This window comes from Elgaria multicarinata, chromosome 21, assembly GCF_023053635.1.
Source record: "Elgaria multicarinata webbii isolate HBS135686 ecotype San Diego chromosome 21, rElgMul1.1.pri, whole genome shotgun sequence".
Classification (NCBI taxonomy): domain Eukaryota; kingdom Metazoa; phylum Chordata; class Lepidosauria; order Squamata; family Anguidae; genus Elgaria; species Elgaria multicarinata.
This window is the reverse complement of record NC_086191.1, coordinates 15863014-15891013: the sequence shown is the minus strand read 5'-3', so window position 1 is coordinate 15891013 and position 28000 is coordinate 15863014. Positions and strand designations below refer to the sequence as shown.

The 28000-nt window shown below is 55.1% G+C and overlaps 2 protein-coding genes across 2 annotated transcripts in view; both read right to left on the bottom strand.

Annotated features, from left to right (window-relative positions):
- Nucleotides 1-28000, bottom strand: part of LOC134412293 (serine/threonine-protein phosphatase 2A 56 kDa regulatory subunit beta isoform) — a 328596-nt gene that overhangs the window by 91815 nt on the left and 208781 nt on the right. The gene's annotated exons all lie outside the window — the stretch shown is intronic.
- OTUD7B (OTU deubiquitinase 7B) lies at nucleotides 3-27232 on the bottom strand. The gene is made up of 12 exons (XM_063146324.1): nucleotides 27153-27232; nucleotides 10647-10797; nucleotides 9754-9924; nucleotides 9271-9504; nucleotides 6982-7083; nucleotides 5808-5935; nucleotides 5191-5303; nucleotides 4071-4198; nucleotides 3433-3582; nucleotides 2848-2962; nucleotides 2154-2238; nucleotides 3-1481 (listed from the first exon to the last, which is right to left on the bottom strand). The coding sequence occupies exons 2-12, from the start codon at nucleotides 10729-10731 to the stop codon at nucleotides 108-110; spliced, it is 2685 nt and encodes an 894-aa protein (XP_063002394.1). The 5' UTR covers nucleotides 10732-10797; nucleotides 27153-27232; the 3' UTR covers nucleotides 3-107.

The following is a 28000-nucleotide window of genomic DNA, read 5'->3' as shown; positions in this document are numbered from 1 at the left end:
CCTTGAAACTGGCCAACCCTTCTCCTGAACGAGACAGGGAAACTGGGGCGGGCAAGAGAAGATTATTGCATTCCCCACCTCCCGTGGGTCCAGACACCAGAGGCCGGTCAAAACCGATGTATCAAGGCCTCCCGCTCCTGTTCTTTGCGCCTCAGTTCCTCTTTGTAACAGCAGGAGCAGAAGTTCCCGGTTTCCGGGTGCCCGTAAAAACTGCAGCTCGGCTGCTTGCACTTGGTCTGCTGCACCCCGTAGAGCAGCCGCGGTCTGCTCCGGTCGCCGTGGGGCCCCTGTGGGGAGCCGCTGCCGCCGGGCTCCGGGTATTCTCGGTACCCGTTGCTGGGCAGAACCGGGCAGGCCGAGCCGTCGCAGTCCAAGGCCGCGTAACTCGGCGGCATGTCCACCTCTGCCGGGGAGAAGCGGGCCCCCAGGTGCGGGGAGCTGGCCGGGTGCGGGCGGCCCTGAGGGCAGTGCCTGGGCAGCGTGGCGTAAGAGGGGAGGGGGGCGCAGGGGCCGCCGGCCAGTTGCCGCCGGCTGTCTTGGTAGCTGGGGGGGTGGCCGCTCTCCACGCCGCTCATCATGGAGGGGCGGGGGATGGTGAAGACCCCCGAGTAGCTGGAAGGGAAGCCGGCCATCTTCGCCCCCACGGCAGCCAGGTTGGGGCTCTGGAGGCCGTACGGCGAGAGGCCCGGTGGGTAGGCAGGGCTCAGCAGCCCCTCCTCCCCCCCTCTCAGGGGGTTGCCCTCCGAGTCTGGCTTCTTCCCTGCCCCGCCGTTCCCCAGCCCCGCCGCCGCCGCCGCCTTCTCCGCTTCCTTCTGCTTCTGCTCAGCAGAGAAGCGCTCCTCGGCATCCGAGAGGTATCGCTGGATCATCTCCTCCTGGTACTGGTGCCGGTGGCTGGTCTTGAGCTGGCCAGCGAAGATGAACTTGCGCTCCCCTTGCATGGCGGCCCGCAGGATGCTCAGGCTCAGCTTGACGTCGCTGCCGTACTTGCAGGTCTCCGGAGGCTTCTCTGCCGCCGCCGCCGCCTTGCCCGAGCACGGCTTGTCGGCTGCCCCCGCCGAGTCCCCGGGAGCCGCCGCCGCCTCCTCCTTGCTGCCCTTCCGGCCCTTGACGGAGCTGCCGCCGCCGCCGCTCTTCTTCTTCTTCTCAGCCAGCGCCTCCCCTTGCCCGTTGCTGAGCCCCCCCTTGACCGCCCGGCCGTGCATCAGCCCCCCCATGTTCTTCTTCAGCTTGCTGCCCAGCGTCTTGCCGAAGCTGCCCAGCTTGTTGGCCACCGAGTCGGCCCGCTTCTTCTCCTTGTCCTTGTCCCGCTCCTTCTTGGCCTTCTCCTTGTCCTTGCTGCTGCTGCCGCTCTTGCTGCCGCCGCTGTTGCTCGCCGAGCTGCTGCAGACGGACTCCTTATCCGACTCCCCGGAGTCCGCCGCCGACCGGGCCTCGTCCCCTGCGGAGGCGGTGGGCGACTCGGGCTGGGCTAGGGGTGCCTAGGAGCAGGGGGGAGAGAGGAGGGGAGCAGGCTTAGGAGGAGGTGGCAGCGGCGGCGGCTCTGTGTCCCCAAGACACATGCCCACGCCCCAGAAGAGCCCTGCTTTTGCCGGTTTAAGGGGAGACCCGGGGGCTGTCCTAGAAGCACCACAGAGCATTCGTGCGAGAGGGTGGAGCGCCTTTCCAATGAAGGAGGCTAAGCAGAGGCAACTGGGGTCCTGGCAAGGGATGGAAAGGGAGCAGCCATGGAGGAGGAGAAGAGGGGTCCGGCGGAAGTGGCCGGGGGCGAGGGCGACCCACAGGCCTGCGCCTTCACGCAGAAGCCGTGACTTGAGGCGGAAGAAGGGAATTCCGTTTGCGCTCTCAGTGGAAGAGGTGGCAAGAAGAGGGAGCCTGTCCTGAGCCCCCTGCCCTGCCCCCCACCTCCTGAAAGGCCAATTCACACAGCCAGTGGCCTTCACACACACCCCTGGGGTGGGCTTCGTGGGGAGCTCTGTGTAGGATCCCTCCCCAAAGCCCCTGGCTGAACAACCCAGGTTTTCCCCGTTACGATCCCAGGGCCGGCTTTGCCCGTTGCTGCCCAGCATGGTTCTTCCCTCCTGCCTCGGAGGGAGACTCTGGGACCCCCTTAGCGCTTCCCAGGGAGGACGGGTCCCGTAGCATCCCTTTACCTGCATGTCGCAAGGCAACGTGATCCACTTGACAATCATGTAGCTGTGCAGCAAATGCAGCTTGGCTTCCAGCGAGAGCGTCACGCTACGAGGGCAGAGCCAGGAAGACACAAAAGCACAGTGCTGAGTTAATCTGGGGCCGGGAGACCCACGGGCCCCGGTTCCCAGCGTCTCCCAGGCAGGTCCCCCTGCCTCCTGCCTTGGAGACCCCGCTGGGATCCTGGAGAGGGCCTTTCCCACGCCCAGAGGGCAGCCTCGGGACGGCGGACTCTTCCCTCCCGCTCCCACCCCACAAGGAAGCCGTCCTCCTTCACGCCCTCAGTGCCTCTTCCCTTCCCACGTCCAGCACGAGTCCCTTTTCAGCTGTTCCTTCAGCTCTGCTACGCTCAGGGGTCTCCTGACCTCTTGCTGCTCCTGATGCCCCCCTCCCTGGACACGGCTAGGGCGCCCTCCTCTCCGCTGCATGCGTCACTCCTTGGCTCTTGCTCCCAGCGGATACGAAGCCAAGGCGCAGGTGGGGATGTTCGATCCCGGGTGTCTCCCCCGCCCCTTTGCCCTCTCCTTCCGTGGGCCAAAGAGGGGCGACTCTTTGCGGTTCTGTTCCAAGAGCTGCCTCCCCGGGCCCCTCTCAAGACCCAGGGCCCCATAGACCCACCCGGGGGGGGGGTTGCCCTACGCGGAGCCTCCCGCTCACCTCGCCAGCCTGACGTTATCGCCGTCGTCTTTGCCCCACTCCCAGTCTTTCCCGGGGTCCACGGCAAAGTGCACAGGAAGCAGCTTGTGTTCGGAGTCGGTCAACGGGATCACAGCTGCAGCAGAAAGGAGCGACACATCCCCTTAGGGGCCAGCGGAAGGCAGCGCAGGCCGAGGACGGCCACAGAGCCCCTGTCCCGCCTGCGGGGTTTCCCTTGGATGGGACCCAGCGCAGCCGCTTGGAGCAGGGCTTGAGGGGGACCCAGCCGGCAGCGGGACGAGGGGAGCCCCGCAACGCAGCGAGGCTTGGATGGCTTCAAGAGGGGCTTAGCAAAACTACTGGAGGAGGCGGCTACCGACGGCTGCTAGTCCTGACGGCTGCGCACCACCTCCAAGCGACAGAGGCAGGTTGCTGGGGAACATGGGCGGGAGAGTTGCTGTTGCGCTCGTGTCCTTTCGCTGGGCGAGATGGGCCTTTGGTCTGACCCCCCAGGGCTCTTCGGATGTTCTTAAGGGAAAGGAGAAGCCGCTGGGCAGGCCAGGCCAGACCCCCGGCCCACCCCACCTGGCCCACCCCCATACACACCTTGCTCCTTGGTGGGCTCCTTCTGCTCCATGGATACCAGGGCAGAGAAGTGGGCTTGGTCGTAGGCCAGGACCAGCGGGGAGCGGTGGCACTTGCTGGCGGGAACCTCCAGGGGCAGATAAATGCCGCCAAAGGGGATGGGGGCGAACGCTGCAAAGGGAGGCGGAGAGAAGCTCCGTGTGACGCTGAGCCATCTCTGGCGGCCGAGACCGAAGCCTGGGCTGCGGGAGGACTGCCCACCGGCCACGAGGCTCCGGGGATCCCCAAAGCAGCACAGCCTGCCCGAGGCGTTCTCTTGAACCAAGGGCTTCAGCCGGATCCATTCCACTGTTCCCAACCAAGAGGCGGCGCGACTGAGCCGCCCACGGAAGAAGCCGTCGCCATCTGCACAAGTGGCACCTTGAGGCACCCCTCCTCCCAAAGCCACCCAGTGGGCTTCCGTGGCTGCGTGGGGACTAGAACCCGGATCTCCCGACTCCCAGTCCGACGCTGTAGCCACTACACCACACTGGCTACGTCCAGCATCAGAGCACACGTGAAGAGGGAGAGGGGAGCCTTAGCCCCACGTCATTTGGGGGAGGGAGGGGGGAGAGGGATCGCAGCTGTCCTCCGCTAGCAGACTCCGTCACAACTCTCACCTTCCCCTCCCGAGTCTCGGAGCATGGTGTCCGCCACAACCACAATGGGCCTCTTCAGCACGTGGGTGAGGACGAAAACGTGGAACTCCTCCAGGCTTTCGTAGACAGGCTCCTCGGAGCCTTCGACGCTAAGGAGGCAAAGGAGGAGGGGGATCCCTGTTCAACGGCTGGACGCTTCAGCCGCCCTGGCAAAGCCCTGGCTTGGTCTTAACCAGGAAAAAAGGGGACCGGGAGGAAGGAACCAGAAAGGGATCATATCCAAACACAACCCCCCGACTTGGAGATGTGGAGCAGGAGGAAGCAGGAACAGTCTGGATCCGAACCAGAAGAACCAGCTCAGGTGAACAAGAGCAGGCCTGTTATAGACCCCACAGTCAGGGCCGTGCATGTGGGGATGCAGAGAAGAGGACTGGGGAGGAGTTCAGCTTCCCAAGAACCTCAGCTTTCACGTTTTGAAAATGGGGGTTTTTCTGGTCCTTCCAGTTGCAAAGGTGGTGCCCCACCAACTCAAGACTTTAAACCTGACTGCTCTTTCCAGAAAGTTGTTGGAACAGATTCCCCAATAACCCTGTGGAACTCCCTGCCTCTTGATGTCAGGCAGCCACCGGGGTTGTTTCATTTCCGGCACCTGCGGAAGACGCTTCTATTTCAACTAGCCTTCTCTGACTCTCCAGCCACGGTTTTATCAGCATCGTTTTGGTGTTAAAGGTTTCAACTCTGTGATTTGAGTCTGTTCTGCACATCCCCTTCCTTTTTTTTTTAATTGTTAACACCGCTCAGGAATTTTTATGGGATGCAGAGTGGTATAAACATCTTGTAAACGGATAACCGGCAGCAGCAAATACAAACGCAACTGCCGCTTGGGATGAAAGAGGCTGTGGGTTCGAATCTCAGGCAGACAGTGGGCGGCAGCGTTCAGGAGAAGAGGGCCTCATCCGGAGCAAAAGGCTCCAGGCTCAGCCCCTGAGACCTCCTGGGGCTGGAAGGGGCCGAGGGAGCCGGTCTGGGAAAGCTCTTGCAGAGGCAACCGTGTCGTCATCCTGGCTGCTGGAGCCACAGAACCCACCGGGCCCTTCAGACGTGGCCCCGTGGCCCAGCGTCAGAGGAAGGCCCCACTCACCCTCCGCAGGTCCCGCCGTTGGTGCCGTAGTGCATGCGGGGTTCGCTCGAAGCCAGCTTGATCAGTTCGTTCCACTCCTTCTGCCACTCTTCCTCCGTGTAAACTAGGCCGGACTGAGATGTTGGTGGGGAAAACGAAGGAGAGAGAGAGATCGATCAAGCTTCTTCCTATGCTGTGAAGCTACTTTACAACGGCTCCTCGAAGATTTATTCTCGAGGGCTCAATGAATGAGCCGGGAGGAGCCGGTGCTGAAGCTAAGCAAATACGAATCTGATCAATATTTGGCTTGGGGGGGGGGACGACAAATTTGGGGGATCCCCACATTCCAGGGCTGAGAATTGGCATCAGAAAGGGCTGCAAACGGAGCTGTAGAACCTTTGCCCCAATCTGGCCCTCTGCAGTTCCCCCGACGTACCTTGCGTGGATATTTTTGGCCCTGAAAGCTTCTCCCTTCGGCTGAAAGAGCTTGAACAGCCCTGCCCCAAAGGAAGCTCTGGGCGCGATGCCCGCCCCCTTCCCAAGCACAGTCAGCCCTCGGTCACTATCGGACAGACGGACCCATGTCCCCGATGCCTCTGGGGGGCACCGAAGCCCCCGCCCTCTCCCCCAGCCCTCACCTCTTTGTTCTGCTGTGTCTGCTGCCACCTCCAGCGCCGCTTCAAGGCTTCCCGCTCCACGCCTTTATCCATGAGCGCGTACAGGGATTTGCGGAGCATGAGGTCTCGGTCGTGAAAACCCCACATGCCTACAGTGAAAATGTTCGGGGGTGGGGGGAGAGGGGAGAGGAAAGGAAGAGGAATCTTTTCAAGGGTAAATTGCAGATAAAACCACCACACCAGTCTCACTAAAAGAAAACTGTGCATGTTTCAAAGCTATACGTCATCTTATATTTTATACAATGCTCTTACGTATTTTGCATCCCCGCTGTTAACGTTAATTTTGGCCCCGCCCTTCCTCCACGGATCTCGGGAGCAGGAAACACCGTTTGCATTATTGCACAGATGGGGAACACGGGCGGGAGGGTGCCGTGGCACTCGCGTCCTGCTCGTGGCCTTCCCGTGGGCGTCTGCGTGGCCTCTGTGCGCACAGAATGCGTTACGAGACAAGCCTTTGGTCTGAATGAGCGAGGCTCTTCTGATTCCCTTAGGATCGTTTCGTTGCATGTTGGGGTTTTAAGTTCCCGTGGCCTGCCACCTTGGGAGGGGTTACCCTAAAATTCTTCTAAATAAATACATGAAAGAAACGGCAAGCCCCACATCTCTGGGAAATAAGAACATAAGAACATCAGAAGTGCCCTGATGCTGGATCAAACCAAGGGTCCATCTAGTCCAGCACTCTGTTCACACAGGGGCCGACCAGCCATCGGCCAGGGATGAACGAGCAGGACATGGTGCAACAGCACCCTCCCACCCATGTTCCCCAGCAACTGGTGCACACAGGCTTACTGCCTTGAATACTGGAGGTTAAGCAGGATGCGGGCTGCTCGAGAGAGACGGACCTGAAGCCGCCCAGTGTCCAGGTGGAGATTTGAACCTAGTCCGAGACACTGACCACTACACTGCCGTGGTCTTGTAAAAGGACTATTGGGGTGGGGGATGCCACGGCCACCGCAAATATGACTCTTCTTTTATGGCTTTTCCCGGACCATCTAAACCTTAGAAGCCAGCTAAGTGGAGTAATGCCATCCCCTGGTGCAGCAATCGTTAGGAAGGCTGTTTAACAGATGGCGCGCGCAGAACAAACAGGTGTGCTTCTGCCAGAGAGGGGAGGGGAGGGGGTGGGGGGTCTTACCTAGAGAGGCGGCATGAAGCAGGCAATTTCCGTCACCCGTCGTCGCTAAGGGAAGCAGCCTTTGGCAGCTGGGGTCCACGTTGGCCCACCAGTTGAGACGACCTGGGCAAGAGAAAGAAACACGCCGCGTTGAAGCCTTTTGAGGTGGCCAAATTTTAGATCCGTAGGACAGATGGGGGGACGGCTACAGCGGAGGGGCAGCGAGTCGGCTAGAGCCACGCTGGCCCACCAAGGAATTGTTCAGCAGAGGTGGGGCTCTGATCCAACAGCTTCCTGAGAGACAGGAAGAGATGAAGAGCGAGTGGAAAGGAGGAAGGGGGGGGACACTGAAAAGCAGACGGAAACTAGACTCTAGAGGCCAATTGGGAAAGAGGTTTCTGCACGGTGCATTTATGGATTTGTGGCCAGGAATGCACCCCTGTGAAAAGGATGCTGAAGGCAAGGCCTGCTGGAAAACGGCCCCCAGAGCTCCCCGGGTCCCGGCAGCCTGGCAACCAGAGGCAGGCAACGGGGCTTCCTGCCCAAAGAGCGGGACAGGGCTGCCCCAAAAGGCTCAGGACCCCCTGTCCTTAAGGATGGGCAAGGATCCGAATGTCAGCTCGGCAAGGCAGGGCAAAATTCACAGCCCACCCGATTGCATGCCAGCTTTAGTTGCCCCCGAAATCTGAAAAGCGAGCTCAGCGTAAACCTCTTCTTTTCCTGGACCTCAGAATAAAGAAAACGGAAATGGACAAAGACCTGCTGAGTATTCTGTTCTGCACCTGGCCCCCCTCCAAAGAAACTAATTTTCCAGGTTTCCTACAGGAGAGCCTGCCCAATGGTTCTCTGTTTGAGTGACTGCTCTAGCCCTGTCTCCTTGCAAACCAGAGGCCCCTGGGGCAAGTCATTCTCTGCCTTGGGCACAAGGCTATTTCCACGCTACCAGAAACCTGAGAAGAGGCGGAGTTTAACAACACCTGCGCCCCATGCTGCCTTCAAGGGGCTCAGGATGAGCCTCGCGTGTATTTAGCCGCTTGGGAGCCTTCAGTTCTGACCGGCTTAAGAGAAGGCCTCTGCCTCCGGGCCGGAAGAACCGCCCGGCACACTGCCAGGCTGCCCCGGACAACAGCTCGACTCCTCGACAGACAGGCCGCTCCCCAGGCTAGGTCGCGTCTGGCACGGCCAAGTCCCGGCCCGTCATCGCCAACGCACAACCGAGACAAAACCACATCTGAGAAAAGCCAAACAGTACTTACTGCAAGAGCGCTTAAAGGGGGCTCCGTGCCCTTTCTTGTGGATTTGTCATCGTTCTCACCGCCACAATTCCTCCCCCACCCGCTCCCCCACTCCACTGCTTCTCAAACACACCACACACATGAAAAGCTTTCGTGGCTTTTGACAGCAGGGAGCTGAACAGGGCTTTCGGCTCTGCCTTCCCGGGCAACGGCGGCCTACATGGAGAGGAGGACACACCTCTCGAAGACCTGCCTGCCTGCAGGACCTCCCAGCAGAGAGGTACAAGCAGCCGCCTGGACACGTTTCCAGGCCGGCCAAGGCCTTGTTTATAAAGTTCGCGTATCCTGGGATGTCTCTTCTTAAATCCCCTTAAACCTAAAGGGGCAATGGGTGCCCAGGGGAGAAATCGGGTGACGTAATGCGGTGGAAGAGGTAACTCTGCCTCTGGGTGGCCGAACAGGCTGTGACCAGATTTTCCATGTGTGTGTTTCTCCCATTCAAGACCGGATGCCTCCCTCCTCGTGGGAAGCAGCTGTGAGCCACAGTGGGTGGGTTAGGGTGAGGAAGGGAGTTCTTCCCCCAGAGCGGCTACCAAAAGCTGGCCGGGGACGTTTTACGCTGGGGAAAGGACAGGGTGGCCGGGCCCAATCCCGTCTCCTCCGCTCACCTCTGTAAGCAGGTGGGAGGCAGCTCCCGCCTCAGACCTCCCTCACGACCTGTCGCTTGCCCCTCTCGTGCCCACTGTTCCCTTTGGATGCTTTCGGCTGCCTCCGCCTGGAACGTTTAATGCTCCAGCAAATCCCTCCTATCCTTCACTGGAAGGCCAGAGGGGAGTTTGCTCAGCCCCCAAACCTGCTTCAAAACAGGGCTGAGCCCTGGAACGGACATCACAGAGAAGAGACTGCTTCTGAGCATACGTGGATTGCACCATTTCTAACGCTACGCAGCAACTGCAGCCGGCCCTTGGCGCTCCTGCTGCTGCTCCCTGGGCCTGGCCTTCAGGGACAGGGCATCCAGGAAGCTTCAAGCCCCGGCACCTTCCCTTTCGGACGCCCCCCTGGCACGGACGCTTACCGGCCTGCTCCAGGGCCACCAGCATGGACTGCTCGATGAGATCGCGTTCGATGAAGCTGCGGAACTCCTCCTGGTACACGGTCAGGTCGGGCAGCTGGAAGGTGCAAATGGGCATCTCCAGCAGATGCTCGCCTCCGCCGCCGCCGCCGCCGCTGCCGTTGCTGGAGACGTGGGAGCGGGCCAAAGAAACGATGGTGGAGCTGGCGTGGGAAATGCCACGGGACAGGCGCTTTTCTGGGAAAGGAAGAGAGAACCGGGGGCACGTTGGCAGATGCAGCGCTTTTGTCGCCTAGTTCCGGGACGCCTGCGTTTTATGGCTGCGGCAGGAGAGGTCACAGGCGTGGGTGTGAGAGGAAGGGATACAAGACTCCAGAGCTGCCTCCACTTCCCAGGAAAACAGCTGCACCAGTGGAGACCAGGGGCTTTAAGCAGCCCTTCTCAAACACGCTCCGTGGCCGGCAAGCCCCCTGCCCCTGCTCTCACCTTGCACGATGTCATCTTGGCGCTGCAGCGGTGGACGCATGGGACGCACCGCCTCCTTCTCCACAAGCTTAAAAGTGCGCCCCTCGTTGAAGGAATGGGGCAGGGCCCCAGCGTGAACCTGCCTCAGTTGCTCAAAATCGCTCAGCGCGGCGCTCAGGTCCCAGTTTTTCCCTAGGGGAGGGGCAGAGGGGAGGGTCAGTCTGTGGGGCTTTGACCAACACAACACACCAGGCGCCCTCCTCTTCCTCTCTTATACTGCATACTGCAAATGTGGAGAGAATCATAGAATAGTAGAGTTGGAAGGGGCTTATAAGGCCATCGAGGCCAACCCCCTGCTCAAGGCAGGAATCCATCCTAAAGCAGCCCTGACAGGTGGTTGTCCAGCTGCCTCTTGAAGGCCTCTAGTGTGGGAGAGCCCACAACCTCCCTAGGTAACGGGTTCCATTGTCATACTGCTCTAACAGGAAGTTTTTCCTGATGTCCAGCCGGAATCTGGCTTCCTTTAACTTGAGCCCGTTATTCCGTGTCCTGCACTCTGGGAGGATCGAGAAGAGATCCTGGCCCTCCTCTGTGTGACAACCTTTTAAGTATTTGAAGAGTGCTATCATGTCTCCCCTCAATCTTCTCTTCTCCAGGCTAAACATGCCCAGTTCTTTCAGTCTCTCCTCATAGGGCTTTGTTTCCAGACCCTTGATCATCCTGGTTGCCCTCCTCTGAACACGCTCCAGCTTGTTTGCGTCCTTCTTGAATTGTGGAGCCCAGAACTGGACGCAATACTCTAACCAGGGCCAAATAGAGAGGAACCAGGACCTCACGTGATTTGGAAGCTATACTTCTATTAATGCAGCCCAAAATAGCATTTGCCTTTCTTGCAGCCACATCACACTTCTTACCTTCCAGTAAGTCTCTGGCCAATCCTGGCTCAGCCCCAGTTGAGCGGACAAAATCCGAGAGGACGACATCCATATCCAGGGTCATGTGATCCTGAATTCCTCGCGGGCGGCTGGGAAGTGGTGGGACATCGATCCGGGTTTACGCTTCAATCTGGAGGAGGAAGGAAGGAAGGAAGGAAGAGGACACAGCTCAGTTCCTTGTTACAGAGTCCGAGAAATAGCCAACAGAAGTACCTTAACAATCAGAGGGGCGAGAGGGGAGAGCGATAATTGGGACTTGATGAACCACCTGCTAAACGAGACGGTGTGCACACACAGCTCACATTTTGCATTCAGAAAAAGATCCCCACAAACCGAAAGGCGACACAATCCTGAAATAAACAGAGTGCTTTGTTGGTGCGTTTCAGCCTTCCCTTCCCAGATGTGCTGGGAATTATGGGAGCTGCAGTCCAACACCTTGGGAGATACCAGGGTGGGGAAGCCCAGCATTTTTCAGCTTGTTCTCGGAAACCACCCTGGAATTTCCTCCTAACCTTCCTCTATCACGTCCCCCGCACCTGGACCAGGTAGAAATTTCTGTTCCTGTTCCACTAACCTCTCTGGGTGTGCCATGTGAAGGAAGAGGAGCCGTGGCCTTGCTGGGCGCTAGAGCCCAGGCACTCAAGCAACGGCTGAACAATAGCAGCTGCCAATTAACACCCATCTGCCTGCATTCTTCCCTTGAGTACAGATTTTTATTGTTTTTAAGGAGGGAGTAGAGAGTTCTCACTTCCCCTGGTCAGGGATAACATAGCCAAAGCTATCTGCGGGCCAGGAAAGAAGCCAGTTAAAACAAAAATAAAGGCATAAGCAGCCAGGCTCACTGCACACACCCAGGGAACGTAAAGTGCGCTGCTGGTTCTGCTTCCCCAGAATAGGACTCTAAAGCAAGACTATAAATTATGTGGCAAAAGGGTTCGTGACGGGCAGCTGGCAGCTCCCCAGCGCGGTCCCCTAGCAAAGCCCCAGAGAAGGGGAGAGAAGGAGGGAGAGGCAGCGAAGGCTGCAGCCATTCATAACTTTCTAGCAAACGCCTTTAGGCTCAGGGGTTGCAGACAGGAACGGTAGCGGCGCTCAACTACAGGAACAAGGCGTTTTGAGGATCCAGTGGGCAAGCAGAGACAGAGAGGGAGAGAAAAGGGGGTGGTAGGCGGGGGGGGGGGGAGAAGAGGGGGTGACAGGGAGGGAGACAGAGGGGAAGGGGGTGGCAGGGAGGGAGATGGAGGGAGGGGGTGGCCCTGCTTGCTTTGGGCTCCTACCCTGCCCATCAAATTACCCCCCAGGGAATGTGGCACCTGTCAGAGAAATCCCCACCTTTGATTCAGATGTAGCCTCTCCTCATTCCACCCCCACCCCTCATATACACACATGTCCCTACACACACACACACACACACACACGCCTGAAAAGACCCCACCGCTGCTTTCAGGAGCAAAAGAGCATCCTGCCGCTCAAGGAAAACAGCGGAGTGTCTGTTCCCTCCGCTGCCAAAGAAAACCATTCAGGTGTTGGAGGGGGGCTCCTAGTCCTTGACAGCAGGGCGAAAGTCAGGTGCGTGCTCTGTTTTTCCCAGTCTAGTTCCAATTGGGAGATTTCAAATTCTGTTTTGGCCGAGGACTGCGGTCTGCCCTGAGCTTTCGGGATGGGGGCGAAACAGAAATGCCAGTGAGAATTCCAAGAATCTTGGCTTTCAGGACTATTTTGGGTTTTGATTTTATTTCCCCCCCCCCCCCAGCTTTTATCCCTCGTCTCCAAGAAGATGAGCTAGAGAAACACCCACACCACAGCACGGAGCGTCTTTTGTGTCGGACATCTCAGATAAGGCTGCCAAGCCCAAGCTGTGCTTTTTAACTGGGCCTCGAACACAGTAGCTTTTCTGTAGTGTTGACGGGATGAAAAATGAAAGGAGAGAAAGAGAAAGAGAGAAAGCCAGGCGCTTCACAAGGAGTGTCGGCCTTTGTAGCCCAGGAGAGCTTGAATGCCTCCGTGCCCTGGATCAACAATAGCACCTCAAAGGGGCTAGAGGGGGGAAAAACCACAGGTCTTTTGAGGTTAATAAATGCTGGGGCTGGGTGGGTGTACAGGAAATACAGCCAAAAAAACCTCCACAAAAAACCAGAACACCTACTTTGGCTTACTTAACTTACACACACACGCTTTATTTATTATTTTTGCATTGCATCTTCCTTTTGGCAAGAGGTAAACAGTCAACGACGCCGACAAAGCAAGCGTGTATCCGGAAACAAGGCAGAAGGAGCACTTTCAGCGGCAGCCAGAATCCCAAAAAGTTTTACCCAGAGGCAAGTTAGCAGATACTATCCGAGTGGGACGAAAAGCAAGACCAGGTCCCATTTCCACGCACTGCAGCGTCCGCTCGCCTGGAGCCGTGGACACAGCCCGGCAAGGTCTTCCGTAAAAATAGCCCTGCCACTTCTAATCAGCAAGATGTAAACAAAGCCCCAGCGTTGCCCCGATGACTCGGCAGGGGGGGGCAAAACACCGGCCCTTTGCCCACTGCCCCACATGACGGTGCAAGCATAAAGTGGGCCTAGAAGCAGCCTCAGCCCTAGAGAAAGCCCTAGAGACTGGAAGTGAGGGCAACGTCACTCTGCCACCGTCTAGCTGCAGGTAGCTTGACTGAGCGAGCAGTAAGCCACTAGCGACGTGCTTTTGAGCGATGACAAGGAGGAGGGAAATATTCTTATGCCGTACTTCCTTGGTTCCGGTTTCTTATTAAGTAACTCCGCTGCTGAAAACCCAGGCTTCTCACAGTTTTAATACAGCTTTCTGGCAATATAGCCGCAGCATGTCAGGACGCAAGAAACTTGAGAGCTGCAAGGTTTCCGGTGTGGGGAATGGGGAGCAGCCTCCCAGGACGATAGGTCCGGGGGGGGGGCTGGGGGCTGCTCCAGCCACCTCCCAAGATGGACTCTAATCTCTATAAAGCCTTGGATCGAATTATCTTTGCGATTGGCTATTCCGGCAGTAAGGCGAGACGGTGGAGAAACGGCCAACGAAATCGTCAGTGTTGGGATGGGTGGGCGGTTAAGAGCATTTTAGACAAAACGTCTGGCTGAATTAAAAAGACTGGCGTAATCTAAAAGCCAGGTGGAGGAAACGGGAGACGTCTCCCTCGAATTTAAATCTGAGACAACTTCTCTCACCCCCAGAAACGGATGGAGAACAGCCCACCCCCAGGAGGCCCCTGCTCGCCTGGGCCTCTGCCAGAGAGGGTCTGTTCGGAGCAAGTGCCCCCCCCCATTTGAAAGGGGACCAGCCCAAAGTAGGCAGGGACTCATCCAGAGACACAACAGGCCCCCTGCACAGTGAGCGATGGGATCAACCAGGCGCAACGGAGGAAGAGAGAAACGCGACGACAATTCATGCCAAGGCGCCCAAAATGTCTTGAACTCTCTCATTCATTTCTTACACGGCAGAGGAGTCTGGAAGGCTCATTTTAACATTGTGCCCCATCCTGGGATGATATAAGGCAGCTGATGAGATTTCTCTCTCTTTTTCTTTCCACCTCAAGGTGATGGAGGGCAGGGAACCAGACTCGGTGGTCCGGTCCTCCGTCCCCTGACTTCTACAATTCTAAATCCAGTTCTGGGGCAGATCCTCTGCCCAGGTCTGGCCGCTGCCAAAGTATTCTTGCTGTGTTTGTTAAGCGTCTTTGCTTCTGCCGCCTACCAGGAAGGGCCAAGCACCCGTCTTGCACGCCTCCCTCAGTGGTACCCAGACCATAGAGCCAAGTCCTTCTTGTAGGCGTAGGAGGACACCAAAAAGAAAGAAAAGGAAAATCCACAGCAAGAAGAGCGGGATCCTGCAACACATAAATTATACACAGTTTGACCCATTTCTCCAATGTGGCTTAACTTATCATTCTTATGCTTCTCACGGAGAAGGGAAGATAGTTAAACCAGGCAATGGCATCGCACCCCACAACATTAGAAACCCTAACTCTGACCCACCCCCACGTCCAGGAGGCATTAACCACATCAAACCTAAAAGCGTAGCTTTTAAAAGAGAGAGAGAGAAGAAAGTTGAGAGTTTAAATAAATTCGATTTTTACAGCCAGTGCCAAAATATGTACAATTGCACCACGCCAAGTGTGGAACACACACACACACACTATCCAGCGCCGTACTCCGAGGCAAAAGCACCCTGCCGTGCATTTCCTGACAAGGCTGAACGTTTGTAACTTTCCAAATCCCGGCAGATCTTGAACCACGTTTCATGCCAACCCAGACCCAGGAATGTAAGGATGCAGCGGGCAAAACCAGCTGCGGTTCGTCATGCAGCAGTGGGCCCATTTCCAAGAAGGCTACTTTACCCGTAAGGAGTTAACTTTTTAACAAACAAATCTAACTTAACCTTCCCGAATGCTTTTAAACAACACCAAGGAAATGCTTTGCGGACCGGCTCTCAAAAGTCACCTTTTATGCATCCCTTTGAACCATTCGTATACGCCAATTCCTATTCAGCATAAATATTTCCAGAGCGACTCTACACACCCATGTCCTCTTCCCAGCGGGAGGAAGGCAGGCAGCTTGACGTTCGCACACCCAGAGCTGGTGTGTGTGTGTGTGCAAGGGTGTGTGTGTGGGGGGGGCGGTGTTTGTTCCTCAACTTGCACCCAAGCACAGAGTTTAGGAGCAGGGGTGAAATTCGGTACCCAGAGCATCTCAGAATCCACCTTTGAAAAAGAAAGAGCTCCTAGCCCTTCTGGATGCAAAGGTAAGCGGCCTGTGGGTTCAGTGAACGCCATGCTGGACGAGGGGAGCCAGGAGCCTAACGCAGACCTGCACCTGGCATTTGCACCCACACCGCTGCCTCCTTCTCCGCCTGCCTCTCTTGGTACAGTAGTTCTACTCTGAACTCCCCTGCGCTAAAGAGGGGACTGTGCCAGCCGGGTGTGGGCATTCCTCCTTTTGAGTTTGCTGCCTGCCTCTCTTGGCCTTCCTGGTGCCAAGATGATGCAGCTGGGCTTGGCAACTGTCACGCTGGATGAGGCAAGTCACAGGCTTAAGGCACACATGCCTCTGGTCCTCAGCACCACTGGGTTGCCTGCAACCAGCACCAGGGAGGCAGGGGTTTTTCGAAGCTGGTGACGGCACCAGGGCTGGTGCCAGACTATTTTGCACCCTAGGCAAGGTGAGCTACTTTCACCCCTCCCCCCACCCCACCCCCCCAAAATGCCAACTTTGATTTTTAAGAACAGATGTTTCCTGGAAAAAATAAGAAGCACAAAACTTGAAACTGCTCAATTTATTTTAAAGTGCAAGAAATACGTCATGCCAATTATAGCAAACAAATTGGAAAGGAACGTCTATGGGTCTAAAATGCATTATTTAATAGGAACGTCACCTCCAAATCATCCCCCCCCAACTCATGCGCACGCGCACACACACACACTCAGCATCACTCACTCCAAACAAACACACGCATGGACACATGCATTCACTCAAAGACCCCATGCACCCCGTTCACCCATACGCTCTCTCTCTCTCTCTCTCTCTCTCTCCCGGGCGCGTTCCAGAAGTCCGAACGTGGAGTTGCCCCACCCTCACCCCAGCGTCCCTGGCTTCGCTTTGGCTGGGCGGGCACGAGGCGCCATCTTGCCCGCCGGGCCCAGCTGAATCCTCGGACCGGACCGGCTCACAGCCAACGCGCCTGAGTGCTGTGCTCTGCCCAGCACCCCTCTTAGCTTGGTGCTCTAGGCGGCCGCCTGAGTGGCCTCTATGGTAGCACCAGCCCTGGACGGCACAAAGCTTTGGGTTTTCAAGCGAGATTCTGATTTGGCCGAAGTTGAAGTGGGTGCCCCCGCCCCCAGTAATCCAAGATGCATTTCTGAATCACCAAAGGCGGGCGCAAACTGAGTCTTGTATTCGTCACGTGCCCCTAATGAGAACCCTGAATGAAAACTTGACGAGAAAGAAGATTTCCAAATGAAACAGATCCTTAAAAGGCTAAAAAGCCAGTGTGGTGCAGTGGCTAAAGTGTTGGACTGGGAGTCGGGAGACCCGGGTTCTAGTCCCCACTCGGCTATGGAAACCCACTGGGTGACTTTGGGCCTGTCACAGACTCTCAGCCCAACACTACCTCACAGGGTTGTTGTTGTGAGGATAAAACGGAGAAGAGGAGGGTTATGTACGCCGCCTTGGGTTCCTTAAGAGGAAAAATGGCAGGATAGAAACACAATAAAATAAATAAATGAATAAAAAACCCTCCTCATAAACATTGCTGAGACTGGGGGCACAAATCCTAGCTATACAGTGGGATTCCCTCTTTCTCTGCTTAAAATTAGCCTCTTTAAAAACGAAACCAGAAATTCTGAAGAGCAGCCTTCTCCAACCTATGCTGGCTTGGGGGATTATGGGACTTGCAGTCCCACATTTCTGGAGGGCACTAGGTTGAGGAAGGCAGCTCAGTATGCTTAAAAATGATTTTAAAAATCTCCCCCAGAAATCCACATTCTGATGTTTGCCTCGTACCCACCCCCTCTCAATTCCCATCTGAATACACGAAGGACCGAAGGACCGTTCCACAAGAGGCAATCCTTACGCTATCTCCTTCGAGACGTCCTTTTAAACTCAACCAGATGGCAGCATTCCAAAAAGCCTTCCTGCATTTCAAATTAATCCACTCCAGACTACGTCCAGACCTCCGACTGCAGCACATCCAATATGAAACCGAGGTCGATTTAACGCGATCCGAGTTAAAATAGGTACCCTCCGGCAGGGGTGGAGAGAAGAGAGAAAGAGAATTCAAGAAGCAAACCTCCCGGGAGTTGACTCAGTGCTGAAGGAGCGAGGCTGAACTTCAAGGGAGAACCCAATAAGGGCCACTTTATATCTGGTTTGGGAATAAAGGAGATAGAGCAGGCTGCCATCGGTAATATTTTCCTAAAAAAAAAATGTGGATGACTACTTGCGAGACAACCACAACATGACCCTGAACTGGAAAGAGCTCTCTGAAGTTCAACGTCTCTTCGGCTATGATGCAAGCCCTGAAGTATGTGGGCAGGAAAACATGAAAAAGGATCTGTCCGATATGGAAGATGCCGCACCTTTGGTAGATTCCTCGAGTACTGTTGGAGCAGGAAGAAGAGAACAGGCTCACTGGGCTACCAGTTTAATTCCTCCCCTCTCCAACCATTTCACGAACTGATTTTTAACATTTCATTTAGGTTCAGGCACTGAAAACTGCCCCCAAAAGTGGAGGGATGGGAGAGACCTAAGGTTGCTGGAGGCATTATAATAACTAGCATTTATACAATTTCCAGCTTTCGTCAATTGCAGCACAAAGTAAGGACGGGTCTGGTGGCACCTTAAAGACTAACACATTTATTCTGGCATAAGCCTTGGTGGACTATAGCTCACTTCGACAGGAACTTGGAGCGGTGTGGAGAATTTCAGGTGTGTATAATACAGTGCAGTTGGTGTGGCTAGGGGAGAGAAAAACGCTATGAACAACGCAGTAAAAACGAAATTAAGGGTGTGATCCTGTGCATGTTTCGCACGGCTGGCCGGGGAACGCTAAGAGTTGTAGGACTTTTTTTCTGACTAAGCATGCATGGAATTGCAACCGAAATGCAGGAAGCACTAAACGCATTATTAACAGCGGTCATGCACAGAGCAATTAGCATTTATGCAGTGCTTTAAATGTTCAGGGAGGTTTCTATACATTACCTCCATAACCCTTAGGTAGGCCAGCATTACCCTCTCCCAAAAGACTGGGACCCCGAGACGGTGAAATTGATGCCAGAAATGAGATCCCACAGCTGCTGCTCTCAGCGACCCAAAAACGACAGACATAAACTCCCCAAACTCTCATTATTGTGCTGTGTCTTTTTTCCTCATCTTCACCTGTTTCAATTTACAGCCAAACTAACCAGATCCCATAAAGCCCTTCCACGGCTCCACCACTGAGGAAATTACACAATTGGACAGTCCTTCCTGGTGCGTTCCCCGAAAAAGTCCCTTCACAAAAAGTACCTGAACACGCCGGCAAAGCGAACGCACGCCTCGCCAAGTCCCCTTTGCATGTTCACACGCAAGAATGAGGAAAGCTCAAATTAACATGCTGCAGACACTCCTGTTTATAAATAGCTTCATTTAGTCAGTTCTTTGAGGTGCTTTGTCATACGGAGAGCAAAACAGCGCGCATGCCGGAATACCTAGCTCATGGGGACATCATGTTTTGTCTACCACTTCATAAGGGTTAATTACAGACTGAAAAGGCACAAGCAAGGGTGTTCTGCGTCCATTTTTTAAGACAGGAAAACTGAGGCAGCACTGCTGCAGGCATGAGGCAAGACTGAACAAGCATGTATGCGTGTGTGACGATTATGTTTCTGTCCTAGGAACATAAGAAAAGCCCTCCATGCTGGATGAAACCAAAGGGCTCTGTATTCCAGCATCGTGTATTCCACAGTGGCTATCAGAAGCCCACAAGCAGGACATGAACTCAAAGACACCCTCCTGGTCATGTTCCCCAGTAACTGGCATTCAGGGTCAAACTGCCCCTGTTACTGAAAATAATTTATAGCAGCCATTGACATTGGCCTTCAAGAGGCAGCTGGACAACCATCTGTCACGTATGCTTTAGGGTGGATTCCTGCATTGAGCAGGGGGTTGGACTGGATGGCCTTGTAGGCCCCTTCAAACTCTGCTATTCTATCACTCATAGAATCATAGAATAGCAGAGTTGGAAGGGGCCTACAAGGCCATCCAGTCCAACCCCCTGTTCAATGCAGGAATCCACCCTAAAGCATCCCTGACAGATGGTTGTCCAGCTGCCTCTTGAAGGCCTCTAATGTGGAAGAGCCCACAACCTCCCTAGGTCACTAGTTCCATTGTCATACTGCTCTAACTGTCAGGAAGTTTTTCCTGATGTCCAGCTGGAATCTGGCTTCCTTTAACTTGAGCCCGTTATTCCGTGTCCAGCACTCTGGGAGGATCGAGAAGAGATCCTGGCCCTCCTCTGTGTGACAACCTTTTAAGTATTTGAGGAGTGCTCTCATGTCTCCCCTCAATCTTCTCTTCTCCAGGCTAAACAGGCCCAGTTCTTTCAGTCTCTCTTCATGGGGCTTTGTTTCCAGACCCCTGATCATCAAGTTCAAGTTTTATGAGTGAGAGACAAATGTCTCCTTTTCCCACATTGTACAGAATTTTATACAACTTTTTAATGTGCGTGGTGTGGGGTTGATGGGAGTTGTAATCAAAGCTGTTGTCTTGCACATGGTAGGGACAAACGCAAGGCTGTGTGTTCTTTATGATGATTATAAAGTAGTATGTTTCATGTCTCATCTACCAATCTCGGTTTTATCCACACACAAAAGATATATCAACTGATTAACCAGACCACAATTTATTTCGCTTGAGCAACAGCTAGCATTCACACCCATCTTAAGTGTGCTTTGCTGGGCGCAAGGCTGCCTGCGTGTGGAATTCCAGCTCCATATACCCTTAACTGAAAAAAGGAAGTCTGCTCACAGCTATTATTCCATATAAATCTGTACGCTCCTCCGTGATTCACAGGTCACGTTTTATAACCTCATACAGGGTGGAGAAGGCTGAAACCTTCTTCATTCTCTCCCGCCCCGATCCACTGCTTTTTGGAACAGGGGAAGGTGCCTTAGGTCCATTTAGCTTAGCACTGGTGATGCTGACCGGCAGAGTGGCGGCTTTCTGGAGTTTCAGCCAGGAGGTGGCTGTTGAGGGAACGTCTGCATGCAAAACATGTGCTCCGTTACTGAGATATGGCCCCTCCCCAGGTGTGTCTGCTGCACCAAGCTCCGAGAACGGACTCCGGAGAAAAACTCCGGCTGGATCTTAATTTACGAGCAAATGACTGCTGGTAAAGTGGGGTAGAAATAGCAGTGGTGGTGGTGGTCTCTGCCTTCACGGGAGGAGGAGGGGGTGGTATTCTGGGCACACTCTTCTCCAGACCTGGGACTACTTCCCGTCCATCCCTTCCCCAAACATCCCAAGAACAGAGAGGAAGAGCCAAAGGCCTCCGCTAGGAAATCAACATTGTGGCTTGTGGCTAAAACAAAACCCTGAACAAACCCTATCTCGAAATGCGAATAAGATGGACAGAATAACAAATTGACTGCAATGCAGAAGCAACTCCCAAATCAGAGTTTTTACAAGGCTTAAAGCCGTTCTCAGATGTTGTCGCAGGGAAACAGATGCCTAACAGCACAATCCGAGGCAGGTGCCCTCAGAAGCAAGCTGTATAGAATTGAATGGGGCTTCTTCACACGTAAGGGAGCGTTGGACTGGAGGCTAAGACTCGTACACCACTGCAAAAGTCTTAGGAGGAGCTCGCTTTGAAAAGAAGAAAAAGAGGGAGGGGGGAGTTTCTAAACAAACACACGTGGATATCAGGAAATGAGTTGGGTATGTTCAGCAAATCATTAAAAAACACACCACTTCATTCATTAGAAAAAGTCCTCCATCAGTTTTCTCCAAGAGCTCACTAACCCCTGGGGTGGCAGCAGGATTCACGTGTTAGAACAGATTAAAATATCTTTGGTTATTTATTTATTTTATTTTATACTGTAGTTTTAAACTTCTTTATTGCGTTTTATCGTGTTGTATTTCATGGTTATAATGGCTGCGAACCGCCCAGACAGCTTCAGCCGTTGGGCGGTATAGAAACGTAATAAATAAATATTGACATACAGACGATCAAAACAAAAGAAATACTGGTGCAATTCCCCAACGACATCTATTACAACACACACACAAAATGAAGCACCGTCTTAAGACGGTAAAAAACAAACAAACATGTATTTATTTGGATGCTTATAAACAACATTCTTGGCTGTTAAACAGCACCCAGAGGAATGTAGAAAATAAGACAAACCTTCAGTAAAACTGTAGTGAAATACCAGGCAATCTTTCTAACTAAAAGCAACACAGCAATTATAAGCGTGTCATAGAATCATAGAATAGCAGAGTTGGAAGGGGCCTACAAGGCCATCGAGTCCAACCCCCTGCTCAATGCAGGAATCCACCCTAAAGCATCCCTGACAGATGGCTGTCCAGCTGCCTCTTGAAGGCCTCTAGTGTGGGAGAGCCCACAACCTCCCTAGGTAACTGATTCCACCGTCGCACTGCTCTAACAGTCAGGAAGTTTTTCCTGATGTCCAGCCGGAATCTGACTTCCTTTAACTTGAGCCCGTTATTCCGTGTCCTGCACTCTGGGAGGATCGAGAAGAGATCCTGGCCCTCCTCTGCGTGACAACCTTTCAATATTTGAAGAGTGCTATCATGTCTCCCCTCAATTTTCTCTTCTCCAGGCTAAACATGCCCAGTTCTTTCAGTCTCTCTTCATAGGGCTTTGAAGAGAGACTAAGCCAAGAAGAAACGCATTCTGAAAAAGCTGAATTTTAACTTGGCAATGGAAGACGGTTAGCGACTGGGTCATCTGAGCCCAGTAGAGAGCATGCCCAGTGCCATCAAGGGATGCTGCCAGACAGAGGGATGGTAATGCTAGTTAGAAGACATTGTGGAGCTACTTTTCTTCCTTAATGGATATTTTGCAGTAAGGAAAAAGTTGGAAGAAGCAGTGGGAAAACATGGGAGGGTTGCCATTAAAAGATGGACTCCCGGTTAAATTCCGTGAAGCACAATGGAAGCCTCATCCAGAAGCAATCCCAAGGAACAGAGACAGTATAGTGGAGGGTGCACTGACAGTCATGTGTCCTGCTGGTGGGCTTCTAATTCTTATTCTCGACTGGGCCACCAAATTCAAATGGCTTCTCTAACCGTTGCCCGCCCACCCACCGCTGCAAGTCTATTTTGATTTTTGGACTGTGGTGTGAAGTTGACACCACTTTTCTCCCTCCATCTACGATGAACCTTAACTGGGGAAGTATGTCTCTCCTTCAGCAAACCACAACAAGGAAGCTGTGATGACCGCAAGGATCATTCCAAAATCCATATTAGTGTGATCAAACTCATGTAGTCAAGAATATAATCAAGATCTCGAAAGCTTGCCTATTTCTGACGATCTCTTGGTCGGCTTAGCAAACTTATTGGTCTATTATGGATTTTGGAATTCTCCTGCAGCGGTTTCACCACATAGAAGACTCGGAAGAAATGCACAATCACAGGTTGTGGCAAGGTATCAGTGTGCTTCCACCAGCTCGTTCTTCCAGAGAACTGCTTCACTGTGTCTTTTTCTAACTACAAGCCGGATCAATATATCGAAGGAAAAAGGAGTTTAGAAGCTGCCAACCATACAGCCTCTACACACCCACACCCACACAAGGTCAGCAAAAGAGTTTGGCAGGATCAGGCCTTCGGCAAGGGTTAGGGTTAGGGAGCCCAGGAGCAAGCCCTGCTCGAAGGGCCAAATCTCCGGAACAAGGCCTCTCACAGCCACACGCTTTTCCTGACACTGGGCTGTGTTCAGATGGGTGTGGAGGAACAGGGCTTGGCTGCAGCAGGCGATTTACCTGCCGAAGGCTCGGAAGTCTTGCTGGCCGAGCCCTGGAATTGCATCACTTAACGTTAGTCACCTCCGTCGGAATCAAAGTCCGTAGACGGATTGCTGCGGGGGCCAAGAGCACCTCGTGTCACTCATTGCCAGCGGGAGCCACGTTGAGACACCCAGAAGGGGAGGGGAGGCCCCGTCCACGGAAACAGCATGGCCAACTGCCAAAGGCTGTGGACCCAGGCCTCCGTTACAGGGCGACAAATAATTATCTCATTATTTTCACTTAGCCGGTGGAGGGCGGGGAGGAGAGTGGCGCAGGGATATTGCCGCTTCCAATTCCTCAGTCGTGCAGGAGCCCGTTTTGCACATCAGCTGACCTTGGGCAAATGCTTCTTTGGCACAAACCTCATCAGCTGTGGACATATTGGTTTTTTCTTCTTTTTTTCATCAAATGCCCAAGGGAAAAGTCTGCCCAAATTACAGCAACTGGCCAAGGTCACAGAGAGAAGAGCTTGCAAAAAGATCCAGACTTTGTCAGGTGCCATCTGTCTCTAAGAAGCCAAACTAAAGTTACAGGGGAGAAGGCTCAACCTCCACCTGATTCTCCTCCGCTAGACCCCCGAAACTTGGGGAACAAGCAGCACAGCTGCACCTCCGAGCAGGTCTGCGGGAAAGCGCCATGCGGCCACAAGGACACAACTGTCACCAGAACCACACTCCGGGCTGGCCGACAACGATGGCACGGGCCAGACATCACATTCATCCCGCACGAGTGTGTTCATGCCAGCAAGGTCAGGAGAAGCTGTGTGGCCAGAATGCATTGTGTAAGATTTGGCCCACAAAAGAGTGTTTTCTATTTGATCTTTCGCTATATGCTCCTTGACGATAGCAGGAGCGTTCAGACACCATCACACTAAACCACATGATCATAGAATAGCAGAGTTGGAAGGGGCCTACAAGGCCATCGAGTCCAACCCCCTGTTCAATGCAGGAAGGGGCCTACAAGGCCATCGAGTCCAACCTCCTGCTCAATGCAGGAAGGGGCCTACAAGGCCACCGAGTCCAACCTCCTGCTCAATGCAGGAAGGGGCCTACAAGGCCATCGAGTCCAACCCCCTGTTCAATGCAGGAAGGGGCCTACAAGGCCACCGAGTCCAACCTCCTGCTCAATGCAGGAAGGGGCCTACAAGGCCACCGAGTCCAACCTCCTGCTCAATGCAGGAAGGGGCCTACAAGGCCATCAAGTCCAACCCCCTGCTCCATGCAGGAAGGGGCCTATAAGGCCATCAAGTCCAACCCCCTGCTCCATGCAGGAAGGGGCCTATAAGGCCATCAAGTCCAACCTCCTGCTCAATGCAGGAAGGGGCCTACAAGGCCACCGAGTCCAACCCCCTGCTCCATGCAGGAAGGGGCCTATAAGGCTATCAAGTCCAACCCCCTGCTCCATGCAGGAAGGGGCCTATAAGGCCATCAAATCCAACCCCCTGCTCCATGCAGGAAGGGGCCTATAAGGCCATCAAGTCCAACCTCCTGCTCAATGCAGGAAGGGACCTATAAGGCCATCAAGTCCAACCCCCTGCTCCATGCAGGAATCCACCCTCTCAGTAGAACCCTAACTACAAGGTTGTTATGAGGATAAAATAGAGAGGAGGATTATTTATGCTCCTTAGATATAAATGTAAGCAATAAATAAACAACGAACTGCACACTGTAGAAAACAATTCCACCCCCACTAAAGACGTGGACCCAGAGCTGCATCCACCAAGAATTAAGGGGATGGATTTCCGGTCAGGCAAGGAGCTGGGAGGCTTCGATGCCTGGCAGAGCAGCAAAAGATCCCTCCAGAAGAACCAAACGCTCATGAGAAGGGGAACCAGGCCTGAATAGACCAGCCTCTTCTAGAATCAGTGGCCAGGATGGTTGGCAACGGTGGACCAGCACATCTGCAGGGCACCAGGCTGGAGAAGGCTGTCCTAGGGCCACAAGAGGTGATATGAACAGAAAGGATCAAAGGAAGGCGGTCTGATGCTAGACATCGATTTTCAATTAACCAGCCAAATTATTGGCTACGCGTTTCTTCTTACATACGCAGCACCTTCCACAGAGACCTGTACGCCTTTCTGTGCTGTGTGCTTTTCGCAGCAACCCCGCCAAGGTAGCCTGTGCCTCCCCACTTTTTGGTGGATGGTCAGGATGGGGTGAGTTGTGTCCTGTTTGCTCACAGCCAAGCAGGGATCTGGACGCCTGCTCCCCGTTACATGAAGCCCAACGTCCCAGTCGCTGGATAATGGAGAAAGCAGTTGCTGACATAAGCACAACAATGTAGTGAGTTACTCCAGAGGCGTAAAGACAGTGGGCCCGGAATCCCTTACACACGCGCACACGCTCCCTGGCCATCCCGTTACCCTATCAGTTACAGCTATGGATGACACAGGCCCTCTGTCATCATCAGCTCCTAACGTTTCTGTTTGCTCTGCAATTTCCAAGTCAACAGGCTTGGCCCAGGCTCATAAAAACATCTGATGCTCACTCCCAACGCTTACAGTTTCAGAACAGCTTGATAAATATTAACTTAGCGCTTGTATGGCATTCGGAATACAATCGCCATGGCTTTTATCACACGCCGTTGACACCGAGGCGAAAAGGTACCACAAGGCCAAGAAGAGACCCGGCCCACCCCGGCCCGTCTCTGGATGCACGACGCGCCTGCTAAAAATAATCCTAAAAGGCTCTAGGGGAGGCGGCTCCCAATTCCGGCCTTAGCTGATCATCACAGGCTGGTCCGAAAGGGAAAGTTTTAATGCCGCCAATTAGAGCCACAAATTAAGTCTTGCATCAAAGCTGGAGGCGCAAGGCAGCTCTTCTGTTCTTTTTCTTTTTTAACAAGGGAAAACTTAAGGCTGCCCCAGGAGGTGAGGACAAATGCTCAGAGGTTAGCACAACACTGTTTATTATCCGGCAGGGCGCATTGAGAGGTTCCGGATAAGGCAGAGCAAGCCGTCAACATAAGAACGCAGCCACCACCGGACGGAAGGGGGAAAGTTGTAAGGCGGTGGGATGGACAGGAAGGCTCAGGGGGCAGCCCTGGGGAGAGGGGTCTGGGGGATTCCCCAGAGGGCCAGGAGCAGAGGGGGCAGGGGGAAGGGAAAGGTTCTGATGAAGGGGGGGAGAGACCTGGCGGGGAGGAGGGTGGTTCTCAGGACGCAGTGCTGTGAGCGGGCACAAAAGTTTGAGAAGGGCCGCAGAACGCAGGCAGGCTCAGAAGCCTGCGGGATTTGACAGGGCGACAGGGATAGAAGGCCGGTGGTCTTCGGGGACACACCACAAAGAGGCACCGAGATTCAAACGGGGGTCCCAGATGCGGTGGGAGGGGATGCCAGAGGACCGTGTGGGGCAGGGAAGGAGCAGGAAGGGGAGTTCTGGGGAGGGGGTCTCCAGGTGACTGGAGCAAAGGCAGAGTTAAGGGGAGGCAGGGGAAGGGGGCAGAGTTAAGGGGAGCCTGAGAGTCCCCGAAGGGGCAGGCAGCAGAACTTAAGAGGGGCAGGATTTAGCCCCTCTAGTGCCTTGCAGGTGTGCTGGACCTCAACCCCCATCATGATGGGAGTTGTAGTCCAACACACCTGCAGGGGAGCAGAGTCCCGTGGGAGGAGCCTGTGCAGGGGGTCAGCAACTTGGCACCTTCCAGGTGAGGCTGGACCGCAACCCCCATCCTCCCCGGCCACTGGGGTCTGTAGTCCTGGGCCCCTGGGAAGGTGAGCCAGAGGGGGAAGGGGCGGGGCCAGAGGGCCCCCCTGAAGGTTCTGAAGGGGAGGAGCCGGAGGGGGCGGGGCCGCCAGGAGAGTTCTGAGAAGGGGCGGGGCTAGAGAGAGAGAGACCCCCTGGGTGGGCGGGGCGACGCACCTGAGGGCTCCGAGGGGGCGGGGCGAGCGCGAGGACCCCTGAGCGTTCCAAAGGGGGCGGGGCGAGCGGGGAAGTTCTGAGGGGGGAGGGGGCGGCGCTCCCTCAGCCGCTTACCTCAGTCGTCGTCGTCGTCTGCCGCCATCCTGAGGCGCCTCGCAGGGAGGGGAGGGGGGCGAGACAAGGCTCCCCCGGAGGGAGGGAGGGACGGAGGGGAGAGGGGGCGGGGCCTCCGCCCTCCAGCCGCGGGTCCTCCTCAGCCGCGGTTGCTGCGAGGCGAGGGGGGACGGAGTTGCGGAGCGGAACCAGCGGATAAACAGGCGGCGGCGGCGGCGTGTCCCTCCTCCCTCGCTCTCTCTCTCTCTCCCAGTGTGTATCTCCCCCGCCGTGCCCGCGCGCGCGTGCCTCGCTGCCTTCTCTGCGCGTGTGCGCCGCCCCGGAGCGTCCCGCCCTCGCCGCCGGAACTGGGCGCGCGGGCTCCGGTTTCCGCCCGGAGGCGTTTCGAGCGGGGGACGCGGCGCTGGGCCGACGCCTCCCTCCCTCCCTCCGCTTGGTGCAGCGTCGCCGCCGCCGCCGAGACAGGGCGCAGCCAATCACCGAGCTCGGCCGGAAGGGAAGCCACGCCTCCCTCGCTCCCTGGCCACGCCCACCGGGCTCCTGGCCGGGCGGGGAGCGGACGCGGAGGAAGCCGGCAGAGGACCCCCCAGCAGCTCCCAGGCGCTCCGGGCTCCCAGCAGCCCCAGCTAGCACGGTGATGGGAGTTGTAGTCCCGGCCTGCGTGGCCACTGCCCAGGGCTCCTGAGAGTGGTGGTGGTCCCTCCAGAGCACCTGCACGTCCCCAGGCAGGGACCACCTCTGGGGCAGGAAAGAAGTCCATGTGTGCCAAACATCTCCACCACACGTGCATGGCGATTTAGGGCAGGGTGGGGGGGCTGTAGCCCCCCCCCCCCCACACACACCACCCC

Coding starts and splice junctions, on each gene's coding strand:
- OTUD7B (XM_063146324.1), bottom strand. CDS start 10,731: ATGACCCTGGATATGGATGTCGTCCTCTCGGATTTTGTCCGCTCAACT. Junction 4,199..5,190: donor AACGGCGGGACCTGCGGAGG/GTGAGTGGGGCC, acceptor TTGCCTCCTTAG/CGTCGAAGGCTCCGAGGAGC. Junction 1,482..2,153: donor CGTTGCCTTGCGACATGCAG/GTAAAGGGATGC, acceptor CCCTGCTCCTAG/GCACCCCTAGCCCAGCCCGA.